General features: G+C 41.1%; 1 protein-coding gene across 2 annotated transcripts in view; it reads right to left on the bottom strand.

Moving 5' to 3' along the window:
* The window catches only part of TMPRSS7 (transmembrane serine protease 7), a 36426-nt gene extending 11217 nt beyond the window's left edge, over positions 1-25209 (bottom strand). Inside the window, exons 1-11 of one of the 2 annotated variants that reach the window (XM_028110683.2) lie at positions 25162-25209; positions 23231-23438; positions 20242-20372; positions 17706-17773; positions 16400-16593; positions 15369-15407; positions 14207-14435; positions 12774-12904; positions 10719-10831; positions 4834-4940; positions 1743-1879 (exon numbers count right to left, since the gene is read on the bottom strand). In XM_028110683.2, the coding sequence (XP_027966484.2) occupies positions 1743-1879; positions 4834-4940; positions 10719-10831; positions 12774-12904; positions 14207-14435; positions 15369-15407; positions 16400-16593; positions 17706-17773; positions 20242-20372; positions 23231-23438; positions 25162-25209 (1405 nt within the window). Of the gene's footprint in view, positions 1-1742; positions 1880-4833; positions 4941-10718; positions 10832-12773; positions 12905-14206; positions 14436-15368; positions 15408-16399; positions 16594-17705; positions 17774-20241; positions 20373-23230; positions 23439-25161 lie in introns of those variants that run through there. The other variant, XM_028110684.1, reaches the window with a different exon arrangement.
* Between the last annotated feature and the right edge of the window lie 677 nt (positions 25210-25886).

Genomic DNA, 25886 nt, shown 5'->3' with positions numbered 1-25886 from the left:
AAGCTATAGGTGATAAAAGACAAAAAAGGTGAATTTAGGAGAGCAGAGGAAAGTAAACTAATCCACCAGAGGCTCTGAGTGGACACTGGATCCAGGTCACGTGTATAATCAAACTTATACTATCTCCATTTTTCACTCAGCAATCCGGCTTTGTCACTGACTCGGAGAAAGCGAAAGCTGGAATATGCTTTACAGAGTCCAGCAGTCTTAGCGTGCAGTGTTTAGACTCCTCCAGGGAATTACAAATGGCCTTCTGGTGTCTCTGAATCCTATATGATCAGATGCACTGGTCTGAAGAGTCTGTGCTTTTAATTACATTATCAAGTGATCTCTGTCCCCAAATACATTAGTAACTACTGATCTTAGACACTTGGGCCTAGAGAGATGAGTGACTGGCCTCAAAACTCAGGACTCCTGCCTTCTACCTCCCAGTCCACCTCAACCAGGCTACTTGTCAAAGATCTATTCCCTGCCTGACCTTGAATCACAAATCCTGGGCTTATAGCTAAATATATTAGGAATAATAAATCCTTCTTTGTTGCTATGGTCTGAATGTTGGTGGGCCCCACAAATTCATATGTTGAAATCTTAGTGCCTAACGTGATGATATTAGGAAGAAGGGCTTTCGGGAGGGAATTAAGTGATGAAGGCAGAGGCCTCATGAATAAGATCGATGCCTTTATATAAGAGGCCCCGCAGAGCTCCCTCACCCTCTTCCAACACGTGAGGATACAAGAAGTCTACAACCCAGAGAGAGCCTGATCTCAGACGTCCAGCCTCCAGAACTGTGAGAAATAAATTTCTGTTCTTTATAAGCTACCCAGTCTGTGGTATTTTGTTAGAGTAGCCGGAACAGACTAAGACATTCCCCGTGTGCACAAGAATGGTGGGAACGCATGGTCAGGTCTTCTACTATCTCATTGGCACACACGGAGAGGGTAGGTTTCTAGAAAATATTCATGGTTTGAAAAAATCAATTGAAAATAAGATGGATGGCTCACTATTTACCTGCTATTCTTGCTGGAAATGGTAATATTCTGCTAGTCAGAAGTGTAATATTCCAGATCCAGAAGCGGGTATATTGGCAAAGAAGGAAGGCTCTAAATGAGCTTTTCTCAAGTCTTATCCTCATGGATTCCCAAGTGGTTAACCCTTACTTTTCCCCTTTTAAAACGTGTTGAGAATTTCCTGAGGCAATATCTACTCTCTCCAGCCCTAAAGACTTCCCTTAAACACTGCTGACCACTTCCTGGCCACTGTCCCCATGGTTCTTGGTGTGGAGTGCAACATTTTGAGGGCTGATGTTTGAACTCTCCTTGACCAACCAGCTCTCCCTGTGGGTCATGGGCTAATGTGAGTCACAACAGTTGCTTTCTGATCCACCAAATGTTGGTATAAACATCATATGTACAAAGATTTATGAGTAGCAAGAACAAGAAATCAAGCAATGGGTTTGTCCCATATTTTAGGAATAAGGTAAGAAACTATTTTTCAATTGTACCAAATCATTATATTATTTCTTCTATAGTTTAAACTATAGCCATAATAAATACATAATTTTAGTCTTATTTATTATATATTTTGTTTGTATTACATTTATTTATATGTATTTACATATTAGTAGTAAATAGCAGAAATAAATCCATTTTTATTCCTTAATTTCTCAAGGTTTAGAGTTACAAAATATTAGGCTCTGTTTAACCATTTATTAGGATTTTCTAAAGAGCTAATTCCAGGCTTACGTTGACTAATGTTGTAACTTCCATATTCCACCAAAAGTGGCTTGTCGGAAAGCCTTGAACTACACTGCAGCTGAATGTGAGCCAGTGGACTAGGCACTCGGAAGACCGTCTGGTGATCCATGTAGGAGCCACAGTACCTGAGGAGGCAAGAGTGAGGGAAGAGACATGGATGAGGGTCTGTCAACTGCATCCCCATTGACAGTGAACGCACTGATACTTTGGTACTTTGGGCCTCACAAAATGAGATGCTTACGGCAGAGCTAACGGTAGTTCTCCAATCTATGCTAAGTGACTGTCACTGAGTAACTTCCGTCCCCTCGATTTTCTACTCTGCTAAATACAACAGCAGTGCTATTGACTGTTACCTAGTGTTTTCCTCACCAATACTTATTATCAGAAGAACTATGGGTCCTCTCTTTTTCTGCATAAATAACCATGTAACAACAAGAAATGCCCGCTTTTGCCCACAAACGTCGCCACGGAGCAGAGTAGAATCCATGAGCTCAGGAAGAAAATATGCAAAGAATCCCAGCACAACAATGTTTTTTCAAACTCAATTGAAAACCGATGTGTACTTTGGGGATTGTCCTTGGTAGAATTTCAAAATAGTAATGTCTGTCTGCAATATTTCCTTACCTTGATTTTTCTTACTTCTTGTACCTAAGAGGAAATGCCCCTCCTGTTAGTAGTTCTCATTATATGAGCACTGTGGTTAGTAGAACATGAAATATTACTATGCTGGGGGCCCATGGTAAGTTAGGTCTCTGCCCTGTGTAGGCAAAGCCCTTCCCAGGGTGAACCCTACAAAGTCTCAAAGGGAAACACCAAACAGGCAGGTTGAGGAGGGACCCCCTCCATTGGAATCTGTGAATGCCAATCACTCCTCGCCCCCACGGCACTTGGGAACCACGAAAGTTCCATGGATCAGACACCGGCATTCTGGGGGAGGACCACAGAGGTTGTGGTTTTAAGGTTCAAAGAAGGAAAGTGTTCACATATATTTCAGGAGGACTCTTTTGCAGCTGGGCTAAATAAAGTTCAGGCCCTGATGGGTTGATAGACCAGCTCCTGGAACAGAGGAAAAGATAGCAGCTGCAGGTGGGTGGCCACTTGGCAAAGTGGGAGCCAGGCTCTGAGAGACTCCTGGAATCCATGTTAACCTTTTGGGGCCAGGATCCAGCTGATCATCTTGGGATCAGAATCCTGTGTTCTGAAAACATAGTCATTATTATTTGTATCTCGTAGTGATTTTATTTGTGTTCTCCATTAACACTTACTAGAGCTTTCTTGCGAAGATGGATCTTACTGGGATGTTAAGGAGGAGTCAAGAAAAAAGGAACCTTTGAATCCATGCTTGGGCTGGAGTTTGAGGACAACAGTAAGGAATGGGGGCATAGTGGCGTCTAAAGGAACAAAAGTTAAAAAAAAAAAAGTGAGAAATTGGAGAAACCAGCAAGAGTCGGTTTACAGCTACAGTCACGTGACAGGTAAGACACCGGAGAAGGTAAATAGGGGACGTAATGCGTTAAAGTTCAAAACAGTGAGAAAGTGGGAGCAGAACTAGGACACAGGTCTGCCTGGTACTAAACCCTAGAGGCTTCTAAGGCACGAACAGCTTTTCCTTCAGGAACTCTGCTCTACAAAACTTCCTAGGAAGGACATCCATTTCTTCAGGGTTCATAGGCTGCGTTCTAGCTGCTCTAAGCATGCACACCCCATCCCCACCTTCTCTGAATTCAGGAGCACTAACTAGGCTTCCTGGTGTCAGCATTACCTTTTCCTACTTCCCCATTACAAGCCCGGCGCCTTTAGGCAACTTTTCAGCAAGGTGTCAGAAATTAGTTCAATTAGAGCCTTTCCTTTTTAGATGAAGAGAACTGATAATGAGAAGGGCTGGCATTTCAAATCCTAAGGGTGCTACTAGCATCAAAAGAATCTGCTGGGATTTCAGCCAGCCCGCCAGACAAAGGGAAGAGCTGGTCCTTCCCAGAAAGTATTTAGGGCAGAGAACTGTCTTGGTTGATTACTTGGGAGAAGATCTTGCTCCTACTTTGGCAGCAACACTCCGTGGGTGGTGGGGGTTGTTACTTAGGACAAAAAAAAAAAAAAATAGTATCACATTTTACAAAAGAATTGTAAAGATCTGTTTTCTGGACCTCTAATTAAATATCAGAATGCAGTATTCTTAAAACTTGGAGAGGGAGCACATTCTATAGTATTTATCCATCCAGTGTCATTTCCAAAGCAATCTTTTTTTTTTTTTTAGTATAGTTGACATGTGATGTTACATTAATTTCAGGTATACAAAATAGTGATTCAACAACTCTATCCAAAACAATCTTATTAATTGTAATAATGGCTAATTTTTTTTTGGTGTGTAGTAGGCATCATCTCATTGAATGCCTACCAAAAAAATCCCACCTTATTAAGTAGGAATGATTGGCTCATTTACAGACTGAAAATCAAAGAGGTTAAATAATTTGTCCCAGTTAATATAGCTACTAAATACCAGAGCTGGAATCTGAACCCAGGTATTCTGCCTACTACATAATAGACCCTGATTCAAAAATATTCCCAAAAGGAGTACAAGTCTTAATAATGGATCCAAGAATGCTCTTAAATCAGATAGGATCTATTCCAGTGAAGACAGAACCAGTGACTGTTTTAGCACGTAATCTGAGAGTCTAAAGAAAATGAAAGAAGGTCATTCAGGAAAATCATTTAGAAAAGGAAACTCTCATTCATGGATCAACAATGAGCACAGAATTAGCCGGCAAGTCCCTTAGGCTAACTTCACAAAAAATCTTACCTGAAAGTAAACTTAGAATTTACTCTGCTGCAATGACAGGACAGTCTATATTTTTTAATTCAAGATCTATTACGACTTCAGAAGAAAATAAGACATGGATTTGAATCCTGGCTTAATCACATATGAACTGAGTGACCTTGAGCAAGTTCTTTAACCCCTGTATCCTTCGATTTCCCTATCTGTAAATAGTAAAGTGCAAACTCTTTGGGAACAAGGAATCCAAGGTTTTGAACCTCTGTGTCAGGCCTTTCATCAGATTCCTTACATCTGGAACCCACTTACATGTGCTCATTAATTTCCCACCATCCATGGTCACAGCCTTTCACGCTCTTCTTGGTTATTGAGTAGTTATGGAATTTCAGTGCTATGCCAAGGGTTGACAGGGAAGTCTGTGAGAAACATAAGTCAGAAAAACGTTTCAGTTGAAGGACATGTTTCAGGCTGACTCCTCACTCAGAACTCATTCCCTTGACTTGCTGTCCTCGGGGCATTTTATTCTTTGTGCCCTATGGCCTTTGGTGGGGTAGACCTGACCCCCCCTCCCCCAACAAACCAGAATGAGAAGAGCATAAAAGAGAGGGAAGTGGGTGGCCCAGTGCTCAAGGAGTGGCTCTTAGGCCCCAGTTTGAGTGTGCTGGGTGATGTGGGACACATTAGATTATCTCTAGATGTCGGTTTCCTCCTTATAAATGAGCTTGAAAACACCCCCTTGTTAATGAGTGCGCACAGTTTCCTCCTTCAGTGACAATAATGACAGAGTTTATTTTAAAGCACTATTCAGATTATTTAGATAATGAATCAGCATCCTCTTCATATTCAACCCGGGTATTCCTGAAGGCAGTCACTGAGTCACTCCTGGGTCTGTTCAGGCAGGATCAGACAAGAGAAGAGGCTGTCCATACAGCACACACCCATGCGAGAGCATGGGTGTGTGCACACGCGCACACACACAAACAGAGCTGACCTTTTTACAACATTTTATGACATTCACATACATTTTGTTTGTTATGTCAGGATTTTAGTTTTAATTTTCACTTTGACCCAGGAATTATTTAGAGAGAGTTTTCACATTTCCAGGGAGTGGAATTTTTGTTCACCCACTCTCAAGTTTCCTAGTTCTATACTAATTAGATAAGAAATTATTTGTTGCCTATATTGCTTTTTCATGTTTTTATTTATTAAGGATTTTGGTGTGATCGAATTTGTGAATGCTCCAAGGGTAAAAGAAAAGGGTAATGTATGTATGTATGTTTGTTTGTGTGTATGTATATACATGGGTATATAGCCAAACTCATTATCTGTGTGGTTTAATATCCTTCACAGCTGTAGTTATTGTCCCCACTACCCCTGTCAGGAACCAACGGAAAGGAACTAAAATCTCGTAGTTAAGCATCATCCATTTCTCTCCGTATTTCCTATAGATTTTGATTTATGAGTGTTAATGTTATGTCCTTTGGTACAAAAATAATTATCACAGACCTTCACGTGGATTGCTCTCTTTATCATTATAGATCACCTTCCATTTCTCACCCAATGTTGTTGCCCTAATGTTGACTTCCACGTTGTCTGGTGCTAAGGTTTTGATGCCTAGTTTCTTTTTGTTTATAATGTCGGTATGATATTGCCCACCCTTTTACTTTCAGCTTTATTAAATCACTTTTTATTCTGCCATCTTTTGTAAATAATATACAATTAAGTTGTAGGTAACACTTTGTGGTTCAATCCTGTTGTCTTTTTCTTTTAAGAGATGGATTTTACCCATTGATTTTTATTACTCTGATATTTGGTTTTTAGAGATGTCAACATATTTGATGTCACAATTTCTCTGTTGTGTGCATGTACTTCTTTCTAACATGTACTTAAATGTAGTAGCCCCCCTCTCTCAACGTATCTTCGAGAGGCTCTTTATGTCTCTCATTTAAACATCACAACAACACAGTTAGGAAGGTAGTATGAGTCATATTTTATAGAAGAAATCAAAATTAACCAAAAATAAGTGGCATGTCCAAGGTTGCCCTGCAATTCCCTGAAGGCCACATGGTGGTCTTTCCAGGTGCCACAGTGTATCATGGCGCCTGGAAGTGGACAGTGAGGGCTCAAGAGTCCAGGGATTGTCTTTTTTTTCTTTTTTAAGATTTTATTTCTTTATTTGACAGAGAGAAAGACAGTGAGAGCAGGAACACAAGCAGGGGGAGTGGGAGAGGGAGAAGCAGGCTTCCCGTGGAGCAGGGAGCCCGATGCAGGACGCTGGGATCATGACCTGAGCTGAAGGCAGACACTTAACGACTGAGCCACCCAGGTGCCCCAGGAACGGGATTGTCTTATGTTCAATAAAAACCAAGGGTTCCTGAGGGCACACATTAATTTTTTGCCCAGTCTTGTTATCTGATTTTTTCTTCAAATTAAAAAAAAAGAAGAAAAGATGCAAACTGATACTAAATACCTTGAGTAACCACTGTAATTTTATAGCGTAAGGACGTACTCCAATGCAAATTCTTCATAAGAAGCTTACATAGGCATTTTCACTGTGTTCCATCACTCTAAAGTAAAATAGATTTAAATGCATCACCACCCCCCAATCTACAAATCTTCTTCACAGTGAGAAGAATTAAGTCCCCTTGCACACCAGATTCTACTGATACAGATTTGCACACAAATCTACATTTGTGGCCAGATTGGCCAAGAGGCTCTACTGATATTAGCCAGCTTGACCCCAGTGGGGTCATGAGGTGCAGTTCTACAAAGCATTGTGAGCTATTTTGTTCAACAAATGGACAAAAATGAAAAACCACTAAGTATGCTATTTCCTTCTATGTCCTGTGTCCTCTGTTCCCACTGCCCAACCCCTGCCTCTGCTTTGGGAACTTTTACCTAAGTAAGGGGAGGATTTCTCCTGATCTGGACCTGCTGTATTGAAATATTTCTCTAGTCAGCGGTAGCAACAGGACACAGAACCCGCTGCACTGTTTCCAACGGGCACTAGAAACTTCGGTGGTTACGTGTTTGCCACAGAAGCAGGGAAGAGGGGGTGCCTGGGTGGCTCAGTCGGTTAAGTGACTGCCTTCGGCTCAGGTCATGATCCTGGAGTCCCGGGATCGAGTCCCACATCGGGCTTCCTGCTCAGCAGGGAGTCTGCTTCTCCCTCTGACCCTCTTCCCTCTCGTGCTTTCTATCTCTCATTCTCTCTCTCTCTCAAATAAATAAATAAAATCTTTAAAAAAAAAAGAAGCAGGGAAGAGGGATTCCTTTCTGGAGAATCCCACCTTTTTCCTAATGACACGAGGAGGTGAACTGACATGGGCCACTGTAATCTCTGCTTGTGTCGGATGCATCTAAGTTGGTGGGTGCTAGGCTGATGGCATCTGTGATAAAACAATTCAAAACCCCACTCCATGTTTCTCTTCTGAGATTGCATAACAAAATGTATTAGTTGGAAAACAAAAAGAGGGAAGAGAGAGGGAGGTAAATATTCAACTAAGCGATTGTTATGAAACATAGGGAAACTGAACATCTTTAGGGACCTGGAGGGCGGATTTGCTTATGGGGGGGCAGGATTCCTTTTAATGCTGCCTGGGTCACTTTTTTTTTTTTTTTTTTTGAATAGCCTCTGGCCAGTGGCTTGCCCCAGCTCTATTTCCCTATTTATAAAATGTGATGAGTCTCTCTCCTCTATCAGAGGTATGTTTTAAGAGCAAATAAAAATGTGTGTGCCCGAAACAAATGTAGGTGACATGTTATAAGCCTCAATACTCTTTTTCACGTTTCACCACACCTCTTTCCCCTGCAGTCTGTAAGCTCCGAAAGAACAAGGACTTGACTTTGCTACCGAGTGTTCCCTATGGTTACGCGCCTGAAACTGACATTCAATAGACATTTGTTAATTCTTGGGAGAAAAATTGCAGGGACTTTAGGTTGGAACGGGAGTTAATCCTTCTCAGATAAATGAGACCTTAAAACTCAGCTGAAAGGGAGTTTGCAAAAGGGATTGATGGCTCTTCAGTTACATTTAGAAATCAGACAAGCGCTAAGAAGGATGGAGGATGATAGAAACCAACTCTTGTGTATAAAAGGTTTTATCATGACTTGAGTCAATATTTTTGTCAAGTCATTCTTCTCAGTCGTTTGCAATAAATTCAAAGCTATTTTACAGGTGACATTATTTTTTTACATGAATTCCATTTGCAGAAACATGCTATCACAAAATTTTAGGTGGCTGTTCAAAGCCATCCGAGAAAGGGACAGCTTTATTGAACGTCCACACTGAGGAGGACCAACCTTGACCTCTGGGAAATGGCGTCACCCACCCCAGTCTGTCCCCAGTATTTCCTGTCTGTCTCCCCTCTCCCATTCTCCACACTCCCTCCGTGGCATGCTTTTTTCTTTATGAAGAGTTCTTTTTACTCAGCATTTCTAACCCTTCACCTGTAGTGAAATAGAATCTAGTATTCTTTTTTATATCCCGACTAGAACAATATTTAGGGACCTTCACATTAGGTTTAATGGGTTATCACGGAATCAATGTTTATTTTACCTCGAAGGAACTTCAAACATTTGATAGAGCTCTTGGGAATGGGCTTTTCTTGTTCTGGATGTCATAAAGAAGATACGCCCGCTTTTTTGGAGAGATGGAAGAGACAGATTTGATTCTCTTTTTCCTTCCCCAACTCATGAGTGACCCGAGGCACTGAGATTCTGCTGCCCGGAGGCATTAAGAATCTGGTGGTGAGCAAGAGTCCAGAACCTTTGGGTTTTCATTATCTTGGAAATGTTTGCAACAAAGACGAAAAAAATAATTTAAGGGTGTATGCCATCAGGACATTGACACTAAGTACACATTTGGGTATAATAAAATTATTAAAAATATTTAACTCTGGGGCGCCTGGGTGGCTCAGTCCTTAGGCGTCTGCCTTCAGCACAGGTCAGGATCCCGGGGTCCTGGGATCGAGCCCCGCATCGGGCTCCCTGCTCGGCGGGAAGCCTGCTTCTCCCTCTCCCACTTCCCCTGCTCCCCCTGCTTGTGTTCCCTCTCCCGCTGTGTCTCTCTCTGTCAAATAAATAAATAAAATCTTTAAAAAATATATATTTGACTCTTTGTGTACAAATGAGACATGCAGCAAGCATGCCCCTGCCTCGGGGCCTTGGTCTCATCTGTTCTCTTTGCCTACAACACTCTGATTCTAGGGACGCATGGGTCAGTTCCCTCATCTCTCTCAGGTTTCTGTGCAAAAGTCCACTTGTTGGCGAGACTTCCCCTGGCCGTGCTATTTAAGGTAACAAATTCCTCACATCCTGCCCTTCATACTCCCATCACCCACTCAGCTCCAGAGCCCCCTTCCCTGCTTTGTTCTTCTCCATAGCGTTGTGCCACCGTATACCCTACTGTACATCTTTTTGTTCGTTTGTCGCCTGTCTCCCCCTACTGTACGGTAAGCTCCATGAGAGCCGAGCTTTTGTGAATGTGCCTCAGGTACCATGGATCCCAGTGTCTGGAATACTGCGGACACATAGTAGGCATTTCATAATAACATGCTGAATGAATGCAAACCCTAAACTCCTTGCCACTTACGTCTAATTGCTATGCCTCACAAAAATGGTTTTACACATAGATGCTGAAAGAGCCCTGCCCTATGTTCCTCCACAGGACAGTACAGTTGGAGAAAGAAAAATAGTTATAGACTAAAATTTTAAAGAAAAAAAAAAAAGAAGGAACTCTGTTAAGGACCAGGTGGCGATGTATATATTTTATATAAATTTACAAAATTTGGTTTGCTTATATAACTGAAATATACACTGCCTAATTCAATTTATTATTTTTTATTATTCTTACAAAAATGCTGACAGTGAAATAATTAAAAATTGATAAGTGAGCTCTATCACAGTAAAATAATAAATTGTTTGATCCCGTAACAGTATCTTTGCATTTTTTAATACAAACAAACAAAATAACAATTGGAAAAATAACCCCATCTGCAAAGAACAGTAAATTTATGGGCAGCAGGTTGAAATTACAAGGAACTTTCATGTTCTAGGTAATGTATTTGATTGTTTAGATATTATAAAATTAACTAACATTCTTTTTGTAGTAAAAAATAAAGGTAATTAAAAATAGATTGCTACTAAACGTAAGATAACAAAATTTTTCTAAAGTAGTGGTAAAACTAGGCTACCTGAAATTTCCAGGTACACTTGCATTTCGGAGGATAGTAGCTTGGGTAATACGGACTTGAAATTTTCCCTTCAAAGCCAGTGATTTCTTTGACCAATACTGTGTTTTCACACTCTGAAAAAAATATCCAGTAACACACACAATGACTTGCAGTTGTGAGACTATGGGAAATGCACTGCATACATTTCTTTAACTACAAACACACACTCCTTGATCAACAAACTTACATACTTTTTGAAATTTAAACTAGTTTTTCCAAAAAGAAACAGTACCCTATAGACATATGGCTTATCTTCTTATTCAAATTCTATATTTGTTTTCTGATCATATTTTGACTACAGATCTAGAGGATGCTATTACTCTCTTTAAAAAATTAGCTTAAATATATTTTAAGGCTTCTGAGCTTATTTGTTCAATTGAGTGTATATTTGTTGTTGAAGAAATATCCCCAGTTTACATAACATGTTGTTCTGTTTAAATAAAAACAGTCTAAATGTCTATTCTTACTGTAGGGTCATCCTTCTGCTAAAATGCAATTTCCTTGAGAGTACTGATTTTTATCTATTTTGTTTGCCACTTTCCCTAACACCTGAAATCATTCCTGGCATATAGTACATGCTCAATAAATGTTCACAAATTCCACTGCAATATTTCTGAGCTAATCATATTTTTAATCTTTGGAGTTAGAGATAATTTTCAACACAACAACATTTCAAATAGCTAGTTCAATTTGGTTCAATAAATCAATTTTATATTTAGTTTTGTAATAATTTGACAGAAAAAAACCTATCAAAATAAGCCACTGCCTTAAAATGTCGGTGGACCTACGAAGCTATGACAATCTAACTTAAGCCAGATCCACTGTCCTCCTCACCCACATCTCTCTTTCCACACCTTTTGGCCTTGTCAGTGCTCAGAAAGAAGTTACCAAGACATGACCTGGAAGATCTGACCGGTTACAAGGCAACAAATATTACAAAAAGACTAGAGTTGCAGTGAAGGCTCTTTTGTTTTGTTTTGTTTTGTTTTACTTCGTCAACCCAAGTCAAAAGGAGAAGAATGAAAGGGAGCTAGGTCACTTTTTGCTCACTCTCTGACCTAGGAAAACCCACTAAATCTCTGAGTTTTACTTCCCGTGCACTTTCTAGGATGGCATTCACACGCAGAGCTATTAACGAGAGTTCACGGAAGACAGCCGCTGTAGTGTGGTAGGTTCTGTGCTATTATCGCTGAGTTGCCAATGCACCCTTTTCCGACGCTCTTATGGGGACTTTGCGAACCGCTTCTCTCCCTTGCCACCTGGCTTCCTGCCAGGCCCAGCCAATAGGGGGCGCTACAGGAAGACTAGAAAACTTGAAGGAGGCAGAATGGGGCTTCTTGCGTGTTTCGTTTCCACTTCCTGGGAAAGGTACCCCAGCAACGATTCTTACCCCATCCCCCTTCTTCCCCTTCTCCCCCCGATTCGCTCCCCCTCCTTCGCACAGCTACACTTTCTTCCTATAGCAGAGTTGAATCCTGTATGCAGTTTTCCCAACTTCCATTTTATTGCATCTTCCTCGAAGATACCAGCCCCGGCTGTCTGGCACCCCCTCCTTGAAGGTCTGGGTCCCAAGTCCGTGAACACCGGCTCTGAACTCAGAGACACCGCATCAGCTGAGCAGCAACCCCCGCTCCCCTGCGCCAGAGGTCTGAGTTTCAGTCCACAGACCCCCCTCCACACTGTAAATTGTCAGCATTGCCACCACTTTCCTCTGCCCCCCCCCCCCCACCGAACTACAGAGGGGTAGTTGCTTCCTACATGTATTACACCCAGAACACCTTACGGTTTTCTTTCTGCCTTTTGATTGACCTAGCTGATACCTTTATGCCGAGTTAACAATTCTTCACATTAAATCCTCTCTGTTTAAATAATATGATCTCTCTCCTCTGACTGGACCCTGAGTCAAAGTCCCTGACTAAGAGGACTGGTATTACAACACAGCCTCAGGAGAGATAAGACTGGAGTATCATAATAGATACTTTTCAAGGTGACTTTTTTCAATTGGGAGAGACTTACTTTCTTCCGGAATGACCTCGAAAAATGCCCGGATTCCCGATAGCCTCCGTATCTGAGGAGACTTAAATGACACCAACATGAGATTATTTGTGGAGACAAAGGACATTATCATTCTTGTAGGTTCACAAATTCTGAAACCAGACAACAAAAGTCCGTGGATAACAGGTTATTGAGCAGTGAGCCTCCATCCACCACTAATCCCACCCATTTCCCAGGCCATCCACACGGTTCTTGTTAGTCAGACTCCGCCAGCCAGATCTTCATCTGCCACAGGGCACCACGGAGGGGAGCTGATAAGGGTTAGAAACTTCTGCCCAGTAACTATCAAAGAATTCTGGATGGCTGTCACTGGACGCCCCCCACCTTGAGAGCGAGCAAGGCATAGACAACTATTGAAATGGCTGGGGTCCTGAGCTCTGCCCTCAGGAAAACTGTGTTCAAAACTCAGCTCCATCCCTAAACTGGCCAAAAGAGCTTGGGCAGTCGAGTAACTCATCTTCATGAATGCCAAATCCCCTACTATGAAACAGTGGTAGTACCAAGAGTCTACTCCTTGTGGCTTTGGGGTGAGGATTATGTGTGATAATAGCATAGTATGTCTGGAAGGATGAAAAGAAATAATAATAATGACTGAGGAATGGGAGCCAGGGACCAACTTATTTTTCACTGTAACCATTATGTACTGTTGAAATTTCTAGCATATGCATATTCATCACCAAAATATATATACATACATACATAAAACACGGTTACATACATAAGCACTATTAAAAATAATAAGATAATTCATGTGCCTTTTTAGCACAGTGAGTAACAAATAGTACATTTTTGATAAAGTGTAGCTATCATTATTAAATTATCAAGATAGTAAGCACTCATAAAAAGATGTCTACTAGTAAGTAAAAAATACTAGGGCATATAAATACGTGTGTGTGTGTGTGTGTGTGTGTGTAGAATGAGAATGTGCAAAAACATAACAGACATTTGTTCTAGCTAATGGGACTGTGAAATATTGATCTTTTTCTCTGTTCACTTTCACAATGAACAATTGTGTTATCTTTTTAATAAGGGGAAAAATTTTAATTGTTTTACTAATGGTATGCAATCATCAGAATTTTTATTCTCACACTCTAATGAAACAGTAGATTTCATTGCAGTTGCAACAAAAGTAAAATTAAACAGAAAAGTCAGCTAGATTTCAGAAATATTGGCTGAAGTTCCTGTTATACTGATTTTGACCCTTGTAAGCAACAAGTAAAAAGCAAAAGTTGTGTCTGATAGGCGCTGGCTAATACAGGGGATACTAAGTAAGGCCTGGGTCAGTCTTGAATCTCACAAGTGCACACAAAAATAGGTTTCAAAGTCTAAGGGGAAGGAGATACTGCCCAAGAGAGATACTGTAAAAAAGTCTTTTTACTCGCCAACCCGAGTACCTATACAAGATGGTGCTCCGGATTGGCAAGAGGGAGTCGTAAATGGTCAGGGAGTCGGTGACACAGTTGGCAGCTTCAATCTGGACGGACTCTATAGAGAGACGAATCAGATAGCCCACGATGGCCACCAGCTTGAAGTGGCACATCAGCCTCCCTGAGGTTGCAGAAATCTCCAGAGGGTAGCGGAGAGACAGATGATCTGCATAGAAGGACTGAGAGCAGCCTTTGTCTGTGGAGACAGCACTTTTATTTTGTTTTGTTTTAGGAATGACTTTTCTAGACATCTTTATAAAGAGTAAGAGTGGAGGACCTCTGCTGTTTTTGTCAGCCTGGAATCCACTCCCCTCTCTTCTGGTAACAGCACCAAGACTTTACTTTGAGAAACTATCCTTACCCTGCCTGTATGGTTTGGTTGGGGTTAAACTCACCTCGAGGTCCAGAGATGGGAACGTGACCCAGACTGGCCAATCAGAGTAAAAGAAACTGGTTCATAAATGGGCAAGCCAGCTGATCTGAGACACTGAGATCAGCCCCAGGACTTCTGCAAAAATTCTGGAAATTTGTGTGGGCTTTTCTCTTTTTTCTTTTTTCTACTATTGCTGCTACTGATAAATTATAAGCTTGGATCTATTGGTTGCCAGTCATGACACTGCATTAGAAGAATACACTCGATGAAGCTTCAACAGGGAAAAGCAGAGATGCAGAGTTCTGATGATATTTTATTTTACAACCTGGCCCCAAACATGCCTGAAGCCAGAACATTCCATGTATGTCCCAGTTACAAGAGCCAATCACGTTTCTTCTGGGCTTAAGCCAGTTCGAGTGTATTTCTGTCACAGGCAACTGAAAGAGCACTACCAAATGCCATCATTTGAAAAAGAAAACTATAGGGGCGCCTGGGTGGCTCAGTCGTTGAGCGTCTGCCTTCGGCTCAGGTCATGATCCCAGGGTCCTGGGATCGAGCCCCGCATCGGGCTCCCTGCTCGGCGGAGAGCCTGCTTCTCCCTCTCCCACTCCCCCTGCTTATGTTCCCTCTCTCGCTGTGACTCTCTCTGTCAAATAAATAAATAAAATCTTAAAAAAAAAAAAGAAAAAGAAAACTACAGCCAAAAAGGATAGTGATTTGGAGGCAGCGTAGGAGAAACTGCATGTCATACTTTACCAGATCCTATAGTTGAAGAGTAATCTGACCGAAGCCCAGCTGCATTGAAAAAACACATGGAAAAGAGACTATCAGTTCCAGCATTTCATTTTGTTAGAATTTTGCTCAGTAAAAATTCCTTTCAGTCCTCTAAAAGCAATTCCTCATATCTGGGATTTGCTTTAACATGATCCAGGGAGGGTGGGGGAAGTTGTTTATGTATTTCGAGAGCAAGTGGGATGGCCAGGAGTTCATTGTTGTTGAAGCTGAGTAAAGGGTATATGAGAGTTCATGATAGTATTCTCTTTACTTTTCTTGATGCTTGAAATTGTCCATAGTGACACATTTAAACATCCCTAAAGGTAAAAAGCAACCAAATATAATAATAATTAGTCCTAGATCTGAAATAGTATTTGTGGTGCAGACTTTTCCACTTTTCCACTTCATTCATTCATTTAGCAATACTTATCAGCCACATACTACTACATTACATGCCTGGCATATAGATCGATCAATATCTATCTATTTATATCTATATCTATATCTATATCTATATGATTTAAATCAAGAGAGAAAGTTGCATAATTTGGGGGTCACACAATTAATTAAAGTATTTTACTGGCAAATCGAATGATAAAATTTGCATTTTGGCAGGGCTATTCAACAGGCAATTGTGGAATGCTGGGCAACACTCTATAACACTGGTGCAGTTCTAGGTTCTATCTGGACAAAGGAAAAGACAAGATAAGCCTCAGCAAAATTCTTTCTTCTTCAGGACTTGGAGCCTTAGTTTGAAGACTCGTATAGCTGAATTAAATATAGGGCAGGGGACACTGTAACAAATTCAATCTCATATGTATTTTGAACCCACTTCTATTGTCCAATCATTGTATATAACATTTAGCAATTTCCTTTATCAATGTCCTCAGCTAATACTGTTTTACTGGGATTGCAGAAGGGAATACAATTCATTACAATAATGACCGTGTTTAATGGCAGTATCAGCAGTGCTGCAGGAAGGAACGCATAAAGGAGAATTACCCAATAATCACCATTTAGTACCACAGAGTCCATGTCTACAGCAAGGCCCTGCAAGCTCCCCACAGAGGTTCGGTTTATGATGCTCGTCTGGATGGAGTCCTTCAAAATGGCGGCCACACAGTCCTCACAGAAGATATGGCCCTTGGCATGTGGCATAACAAACACAATCCAAAAGTGGACAAGGAGGCCACCTTTGTTGTTGCTGCTATAGGAAAAAAAAAGAGAGATGTTCAGGTATATATCTTAGGAAGTGGACTCTCATAAAAAGCCAGTGACCCGACTGAATGATTCAAGGTAAAGCCAGGAACTTCCAAAATTCCTTCTTTAAGAAGTCATTGACTCTTATTGTGGGAATTGGGAAGGGAAAGCATCATAGTATGTGTCTTCCTGTGTTGGGTTCACATCTAGAATCATTTGTGTATAGTTGCATCTCCCTGGAGAATATACTATTTTTATGGATATCAGTCATTCACTGCTATTACAAATAACAACAACTATGATTTTTGACACTTTGCCATGTCCAGACACAGTGCTAAATTCTGCTTTATCCCACTTAGTCTTATGAGGAACGTCCTATTATTCCAGTTTTACAGGAAAGGAAGTCAAGGCCAACTACAACTGAAAATCATATGGTTAATAAGTAGCAAATCCAGGAATCGAGTCCAACTTGGTTTTTAGCCAAACCCTAGAGCAAGAGCTCTAAGTGCACAAATACTGTCATGTTTTATGAAAAACAAACCTTAAGTGTTCTATGGTAAATAATGCAGGAAAGAGAAGTAGACAAATTGCTCTACTCCCAGACTTCTTAGTGCCTTTGGTATGCCAAAGTGAATTGTGAGTCTCTGCAGATATACTGGAGGTGGGGAAACATAGCACATAATTAAAAAAATGAGTTTTAATAAAATAAAAAATTTAAAATTCATAAAATAAATTTTAATACCTATTATTTGACTATGAGATCCGTTTTTCCCTCAGAAAATCTCCAGTGACCAGTTTTTGGCGGAACATATTTTGAGAAATCCTGGACTGTGTTTTGTTTTTACCCCCACCCGATGGTAGCCACGATTGTGGCCATTTTGCCCAGCAACATTAATCCCGGGGGCCCAGGATCACAGCTGTGGGAGAGGGCAGGTTTTGGCAGATGAAGAGAAAAACTCAGCATGACAACAGGGCTGAGTTGGGTCACCAGTTGTGCTAAAAGCACAAAGCCGCCCCCAGGAAGTTACTGGAGAGTGGTCATATCTGAGCCCTTCCACAGCATTAAGAGGAATTTACAGCAGTAAACACAGAAGTCCCAAAGTAAGGGATATACATTACCTGACATCTGCAACGACAGACTGCTTATAAAATTTAGAGAAGGCAGATGTTGTATAAACCAGGTTTACCTGAAAAAGAAAAACCGAGGTGTCTGAAGTCTTTCAAATTTGGCTTTGTTTTGCGGTATCTAGCATGCTGTGGGCCCAAGCTCTGACAGCTAGCAAGGAGAAAAGCAGGGCTCTGGCTGAAGGCTCAAGTCTTGGATTCCTTCCTGTCTCTGTGCTCTCTGTGAAGAATAACCAGTTACCTTCGTTCATTCATTGCTGTCTCCAGACACCCTAACCAAGCTTAACTTCTGTATTCTCCCTACTCCAAAGGTTATTTTTCTCCACAATTAATAAATCAAACTCCTTCAAGTACATTGTCAAAGTCCTTGACCCAACCTCTTTTCTATCAATGCACAACCTGGAAAATTTATATTCTTAAGGACACATTGCCGTACTAGCCACTAGGGGGCAGGCGGTGCCCTCCTCCGGGTCTACCATCCCCCTTCTTCCTCTGCAATCTCTAGGGAACCCAGCCCTTTTAAAACGCGGAGCTGGAGCCAAAGGAGAGCTGTTTCAATTTACCTTCTTTGCCCTTCCTCAGCATTTCTACAGCTAAACTGTCTCTGCCAAATCTCCTCCTCCTGTGTTCCCCTTCCTACCTAATGGCAAAATCACCCACCTAATTGTGGGGTTTAAATTCACTATGCAACCCAGAATATGTTACCTAAAACTACTGAGCCCTCACTATTTTTTTTTCTTTTTCTCTTTCTCTTTCTCTTCCTCTCTCCCTCCCCCCTTCTCTCTCTCTCTTTCTTTCTTTCTTTCTTTCTTTCTTTCTTTCTTTCTTTCTTTCTTTCTTTCTTTCTTCTTCTTTCTTTCTTTCTTTCTTTCTTTCTTTCTTTCTTTCTTTCTTTCTTTCTTTCTTTCTTTCTTTCTTTCTTTCTTTCTTTCCTTTCTTTCTTTCTTTCTTTCTTTCTTTCTTTCTTTCTTTCTTTCTTTCTTTCTTTCTGCCTGTCTTTCTACTGTAAAGCGATCAAAATGCTTACCAAGAATCTTCGGGCTAATCTGAGGACTAACGGATATATAGTAAAGGTAAAGCATTTAGCTACATAGTCTGTGTGTAGGTGGCCTTCAGGAAATAGGAGTCACCGTGCCCACTGTTGTTTTAGCTTATCCCCCCCACAGCTCCCCCCTCTACATGGCAGGGCGCCTGTCACAGCAGTAGGGGCACCACTGTGTAGGTCACCCTCGTCATCACTGTGCGGATACAAACTGGCAGAAGCTTTCTGGTTGGTAATATGTACTAAGAGCCATGAGTAGATATTGGTATACACTTTTAGGGGATCAGCTAAGGAAGTAATCACAGATATACACAATCTATGTAGCAGTTTTGTGTAGCATTATCTATAGTAGAAAAATGGGAGACAACTTAAATATCCAATAAGAAGGGATTGGCTATGCCATTTGCAATGATGTGCATGGAACTAGAGGGTATTATGCCAAGCAAAAGAATACCATATGATTTCACTCATATTGAGAGTTTAAGACACAAAACAGATAAACATAGGGGAAGTAAAAATAAAACAAGATAAAATCAGAGAGGGAGACAAACCATAAGGGACTGTTAACTATAGGAAATAAACTGAGGGTTGCTGGAGGGGAGGTGGGTGGGGGGGATGGGGTAACTGGGTGATGGGCATTAAGGAGGACACTTGATGTAATGAGCACTGGGTGTTATATGCAACTGATGAATCACTAAATTCTACCCCTGAAACTAATAATACGCTTATATGTTAACTAAATTGAATTTAAATAAACATTTTTTTAAAAAGGGATTGGCTAACTTTGTACCTATTAAAACTTACATTTTTTAAAGAATATTTCCTTGCATAGAAACATGCAATCCAACATTAAGAGGAAAAATTCAGATTGTAAAACTGAATATCTACTAATATTCCAATATTGTGCTGTCCTCTATGTCTATGTGGCCCAGAATAAAAAGGGGCTCTATCTCTGGAGATGATGTTAAAGAAAATTTTAATGTTCCTTTTTGTAACTTTCTGAATTTTACAATTTTTAATAGCTAAATACATATTAGTTCTATGAAGAGAAAATTTTTTTAAAAAAAAGTAAAGAGATTCCAGTGTGTTGAGGTTGAGATAAATGTGTAGAGCTCCCGGAATTAATCAATATGATTGTAACTTTAGTTCTGGAAGACATTTTAGAGATCGCCTGATCCAATTCCTTTATTTTACAGAGGAGAAAAACTGGAGCTCAGAGAGCTATTTGCTTTTACTTTCAGTAATAAATAAAAGACATGAGTAAACAAATTAAATTAAATTAATTAGCAGTTCTATCAAATAAGCAATTACAGCCAAGATGAGCTAAATCTCGTGTTTCCCTCTGACGTCTTCCTTGAACCTCCCTGCTCACCTGGGACACTTGTGACCCCTCCACCCCAACCCCTCATCCCCTGACCCCTGACCCCCCTCTCCCCAGCCTCTCACACAACCTTACCCCCCCCCCGCGCCTCCCCCCCATCACCTCACCACTTGCTGCACAGTCCGTGCCACTGATAGAAATTCCCTGGACTCCTTCTGTTGGTATTCAGGAAGAAATTCGATGTTGGTGATGCGGAACATCCCAACAAAGTAAAAAGCATCTTTGCTTTCTGTCTTACCTGTAAGACAGGAGAGGAAGCGGGTAAGGGGCTCTCCTCTCTGTGTGGCAGTGAGGCACTATCTGATCTATGTCAGTATCAGGCTTGTCACATGGTTCTATTGGACAGCTACGTATGTTACTGGTTCATAGCCTGGGAAACTCTAAATGTTGTTGATAACAACACTTCCATCAGCAGTAAATCACCATTTCTCTTAGGATAGTCTATTCTCTTTACCGACTTCTGGTAAATACTTATACATGTCCTAGAGTCACCGAGGGACCAAAAAGAACATATGCAGTTTTCATGGATCCTGAGTCTGTAGACGGTAAGGAGGTAAGAAATGTCTACTCTGAGGTCAAGTGAGCATAGTGGGAGAAGAGGGAAGGGCCCTCCTGCTGACCTTCACTGAGCTCCTGGGGGCTCATCCTTATCTGACTCGTGAGGCTGATGTGCAGGGTGCTGGGCTGGTGTTCAGCTCTGTACAATACATGGGGAATTCATTCTTCCTGTGAGCCACAAAGCATGGTTCTCAGCCCAGTGTCAGGTCACTCGTGCTTCAATACTCTGCCCAGTGATGACCATGGGATTGGGTGTCAGGTGGGCCCAGAAACCACTGATGACTTGAACAAGAACACTGCTGTGTCTGAGTTGCCTTAGAGTACCCGAGAATAGCTTGGGGGGCGGGGGGGATGAGGAGCTCTTCTTTCTGCCTTTTCTCTTTTGTTATCAAGGTCTTACTCCTAGGTAGTACCATTCCCCTGGCTCCCGTGGCCATGGTACATTTCTCCCCTGTGATGTATGTCCCACTCTACCATAACTTCTGTCTGTATGTCTGTCCTTTAACAGTAACAGGAACTTCTTTTTGTCCCTCAACCCCTTTTGTAGCTTTGAGGCTCAATAAATGTTTGAAGGAGGGAAGAGAGAGAACAAGGGTGGTAGAGGAAGAAAGGGAGAGAATATTCTTTCCTAGCACAATGCCCAGCACATGAAAATGCCACATAACGGATGGCTGAATTAGGAAGAAGGGGCACCTATGTGAGTGACAGGAAGCCACCTCCCTTGTGTGAGCCATCCATGGTCACAGTAGCCCCATGCAGTGGACTGAGGCTGTGGAGGTGTGGGAAAGGGGTACAGGGGCAGAAGGACTGAGCTGATGTCCTAGATTTATTCTTTCAAGCTATGTGACCTTGGATGGATCACCTTGACTCACTAGCCTCTCATATAAAACAATGGTTGTTTTCATTCTTGATTTTCACAGGGAAGTGCTTCTTAGATTTTTGTTGTTGTTACAGACTCTTCAAAATTTGAGCGAAAGCCATGCCTTTTATCTAGAAGCTCACACAGTCTTCCTATATTAGTAAGTACTCAAGGGTCAGGATAACAATAATATAAGTGAGATCAGTTTAGCCTTGAACTAGATTACATTTACCCAACTCTTTAGCTCAGCCCAACATACAACAACCTGCATGGTCACAACACTATTGTTTGTTGAACAATTCTTTGCTCATACTGGTCTGTCTTCCTGAAATGTCCTTCTCTGATTTTTCACACAGACAACAGACTGCTTCTATACAGTGATGTCCCAAAACTTTACACAAAAATGCTAAGGCAATGCGAATATATCAGTTGAGGGCCAGCAGAGAACAGATAGGAAATAAGTTAGTTCATTCTGGGTTGGGGATGTATTTTGTGTTTGTCTTAATTGCCTATTGACTTGACGTCCTTCACTAGTCTTTAAGCTCCTTCAAGATAGAGATTCTGTCTGCTCTACCACTCTGTCTCCATGCTGATCACAGGGCCCAGCTCATAGTGGGCATGCTCAGGATATGAAAGAAATGAGTTTTGAACAACCAGTTCATGAAGCCTTCCCTGGACTCGATTCCTGGGCAGGTTAGATGCCTCTCTTCTGTGATTGCAAAGTAATTCCTTCAGCAAAAAAATAAACATAAATAAAAATTAAAAAATCAACTCACACCCCCTCTCCAGCCCTGAACTGAGTGTTTTGAAAGTAGAAAATGCATCTGTAAGCTTTCTGAAGGTAGGAGATCTATCTTGGTATATCTGATGTCCTACATTGTGCAGCACAAATTGTAAGTAATCAGTTTGTGTGTGTGTATATATATATATATATACACACATATATATACACATATATATACACATATATATACCTATATACATATATATATCCCAAACTGTTCAATACAATATTCATTAATTATTTGCTTATAAATCCTGCCTCACAACCAATTTTTAATATCCTTGAGAGTACACATATCTTGTATCAAACATATTAACATGTATGGAGTTGCAAGTTGAGTGTAAGTCAACAAATGGTATAGTGACTGAGTGGAATGGGTAAGTACTCTTTACGAAAAAGCTTAGTCATAACTCCTGTCCAAAAGGATCAAGCAGATAGACAAAAGCATAACCAATCAGCTTGACAAAAACATAAACGCGTGGAGAGCAAGATGTATGAGTGAAAGGAAGCTCGGGGAGCAGGAAATGTGAGGTTGCCTAGAAACCAGCGGTGGGTGGAATGAGGAAATGAAACAACTGAGAAAACCATTCATTTCTTAAAGCTAAAAATGCATTACGTTCCTGAGCTCGTCCACAGCTCCTGAGCATCCTCCTCAGCTCTTGTCATCCCATCCCCCATCCCTGCTCCTCCTGCTCTCCGGGGGCAAGAAAGCAGTGGTGGCAAAGGAAGAAATGGGAGAGACAATTCTGCTTTCTTCCTCCTGAAAACCTCCACAGTTTTAGGAGTGGCAATCAGTCTATGAACTTGGGAAAGTCTCTCAAACACACCCAGGGGCAGATGGGGCGTGCACTGCCTATATACTAGCAGCCCCAAAGGAACACGGATTTTCACTCACTGATGTAGAGCCACAGAAGTGTCCAGGCTGTGATGGCTAGGATGAATAGAAATACTGTGAAGACAATGATTTTGTTTTGGACATTCCAGAAGGGAGCTTTCTTCTTGGATGGCTTCTTGGGTTTGGCTTTGCCGATGGGTTTTCGAGGTGCTCGTCTACCTGGCAGCTTCCCTTGGGCACTGACCACCTGAACTGAGATATTGGATATCTTTAAAAAAAAAAAAAAGAAAGAAAAGAAAAGAAAGGGGGAAAAAAGAAGATATATTAGTCTAGAACACATGTGGAATGGAGCCACCCAGTCAGGAGAATCTTAGTGCTGAAAGGCTTCAATATATCAGTCAAATCAAATCATCGATATAAGTATAATGAATGATTTGCATTAAATCATGTAATTAAGATCCGAAAAATCAGACATTATATGAACCCCAGTGAATTAATTATTCATTATATGAATCCCAGATCCCCTCCTCAGCTCTCCAGTTCTGCCAAGTAGATGCTGTAGAGGATGGGCCTGAATTTCATGGAGGGTGGGCCTGAATTTCATGGAGGGTAGACCAGAGGACCCGAAGGTCAGGAGGTTAAGAGTCTCTGAGGGTCATTTCATCTGTACAAAGCTCAGCTGTGGGAATAGGTGTGTATTTCACATGTTTGTACTATGTTGCTTTTCTCCCACCATCAATTTCTTCTGGCTGAGGCAGGACTGAAAATAAGGATATAAGTGAGTTCCTCAGAGAAACAAATTGATATCTTATTTATGGCTTCCTGACTGGGTGTTACAGAAAAAAAAGTTGTGGATGATGATGCTCTGGTTTGTGCAGGGCTGTGGGATAGGATCCAGGGCCTCCCATGCATGCACTTTCAAGACAGCCAATGAGCTGATCAGGGATTCAGTTTCTCAATGGCAAATGAAATAATTATTTAAAAATAAAGAATGAAATAGAGGACTCGGAAAATTATTGGTTTTAGTGTACTGATGTGCGAAGTGTTATGTGCAAGAGGAAAAAATGCATTATTTAACTATTTCCCTCCTCTTTTTTTTTTTCTCCCCTACCCTCTGTCATCTGATGCTGTGAATTCTTTAATAATGTATGCAAGAGTTTAGGTTCTTTCAAGGAGAGATTTATACATGTCGGGGTAACTAAACTCCAGCGATGAAATAACTTTTAACCACACATTCCCTTAAAGGCAACAATCTAGAACACCAGTTCCAAAGAAATCATCTCTCTTTTGAGTTCTCTTAAGAGTTCTCTCATTCTCTCTTACTCTCCCTCACTCTTCCCTTCAAAGTCCATGTCTCCAGTCTTTAATCCTACTGATTAATGGGATAATATGTGGCCAAGTACATTCTGAATTATTCATGGCCCCCTCATTCTTTTTGCCAAACATCTTTGTCAACCCCTGGAGTGAAATGTAGCTTATATCCCTCCTGGTGAAATTGAACTAGATGAGGCCTCGATGAATGCGATGTCCTGCAGGCATGAGGATGGTGTTTCTACAGAGAAAAACATTCTATTGCAGGATGAGCTGACTATGGTGCCAAACTACTTTCAAATATTCCCCCAAAGAAGTGAAAAAGGGAAATGCACAGAAATTCTGGCACATGTAGAACTGACAAGGGCAAGGTTGGGTCCTTCAGGGGAGGAACACATTATAGGCCGTTTCAGTTAGCACTGATTAAATTTTAAAATGGAATTTGCATAGAGATCAGTACAATTTCCCTGGAGTTTTAGAAAAACAATTGCAAATCAATTGCCAAGTACAGCACTTTGAAACAAGCTCACATTGGTAAAATCCATTAAGTACCGTAAGAAGATCAAGTATGTTATTAAAGCTCTCTTTATTTGTAAAAAGTCACACGGTCTCATTTTACTAACAAGGTCACCAATAAATGGCATTCAAGTAAGAGGGAAGCCTTCCCACGTTGTACTTACGTTCGTGTCGGCAGGTTTGGATGAAACATCGGTGTTTTCTTTGTCCATTGTTAGGTCTTCTATGTGTGAGCACAGAGGGGTCTCGAAGCTAGTTTACCCTCTCACATTCTTGCTTGAGGAGAATGGGTGGCTGCGCTCAAGCTAGCTTTCAGAGGGAAGGAATCAATTTACCTCCACCGGGGCCAGTTCAGAAACTGAAGCTGCCTCATTGTTATATAGTGAGTGTTAAAGGGACCTCGCACCTCAACTTGGCACCCCAAACCACAGGCTTCTTAACATAACTCCATACGAGTCAGGCCCTCAGAACAGAGTCTCAAGGCAAGATTGCCTCACACGGACACATTCAACAATCGGAAAATATTTACAAGTCATTAAAATGTTGCCTTCCGGTTATAAAATTAATAACAGAGATGAAAAGTTAAATCAAATTAAAAAAAATTTTTTTACCTGTATCTTCTATTTATTAAGAATTTACTAAGAGATCTAACTTATAACCCTTAGTCCTGCTTCTTAGAAATCTCCACACCCCCATTTCTCTTGCTCGGATCCAAGAAGTTTCCAGAAGCCTCACTCTCTGATTCTGCTCTCGACTGTGCAGCTACACGTTCTGAAAATCCCCATTCGAGAGGAATTTTTTTTTAATTTTTTATTATTGTTATGTTAATCACCATACATTACATCATTAGTTTTTGATGTAGTGTTCCATGATTCATTGTTTGTGCATA

The sequence above is a fragment of the Eumetopias jubatus genome, unplaced genomic scaffold (assembly GCF_037043125.1).
Source record: "Eumetopias jubatus isolate StellerSeaLion01/CBP00866 unplaced genomic scaffold, mEumJub1_p1.0 scaffold_1, whole genome shotgun sequence".
NCBI lineage: Eukaryota > Metazoa > Chordata > Mammalia > Carnivora > Otariidae > Eumetopias > Eumetopias jubatus.
This window is presented reverse-complemented; position numbering and strand designations above follow the sequence as displayed.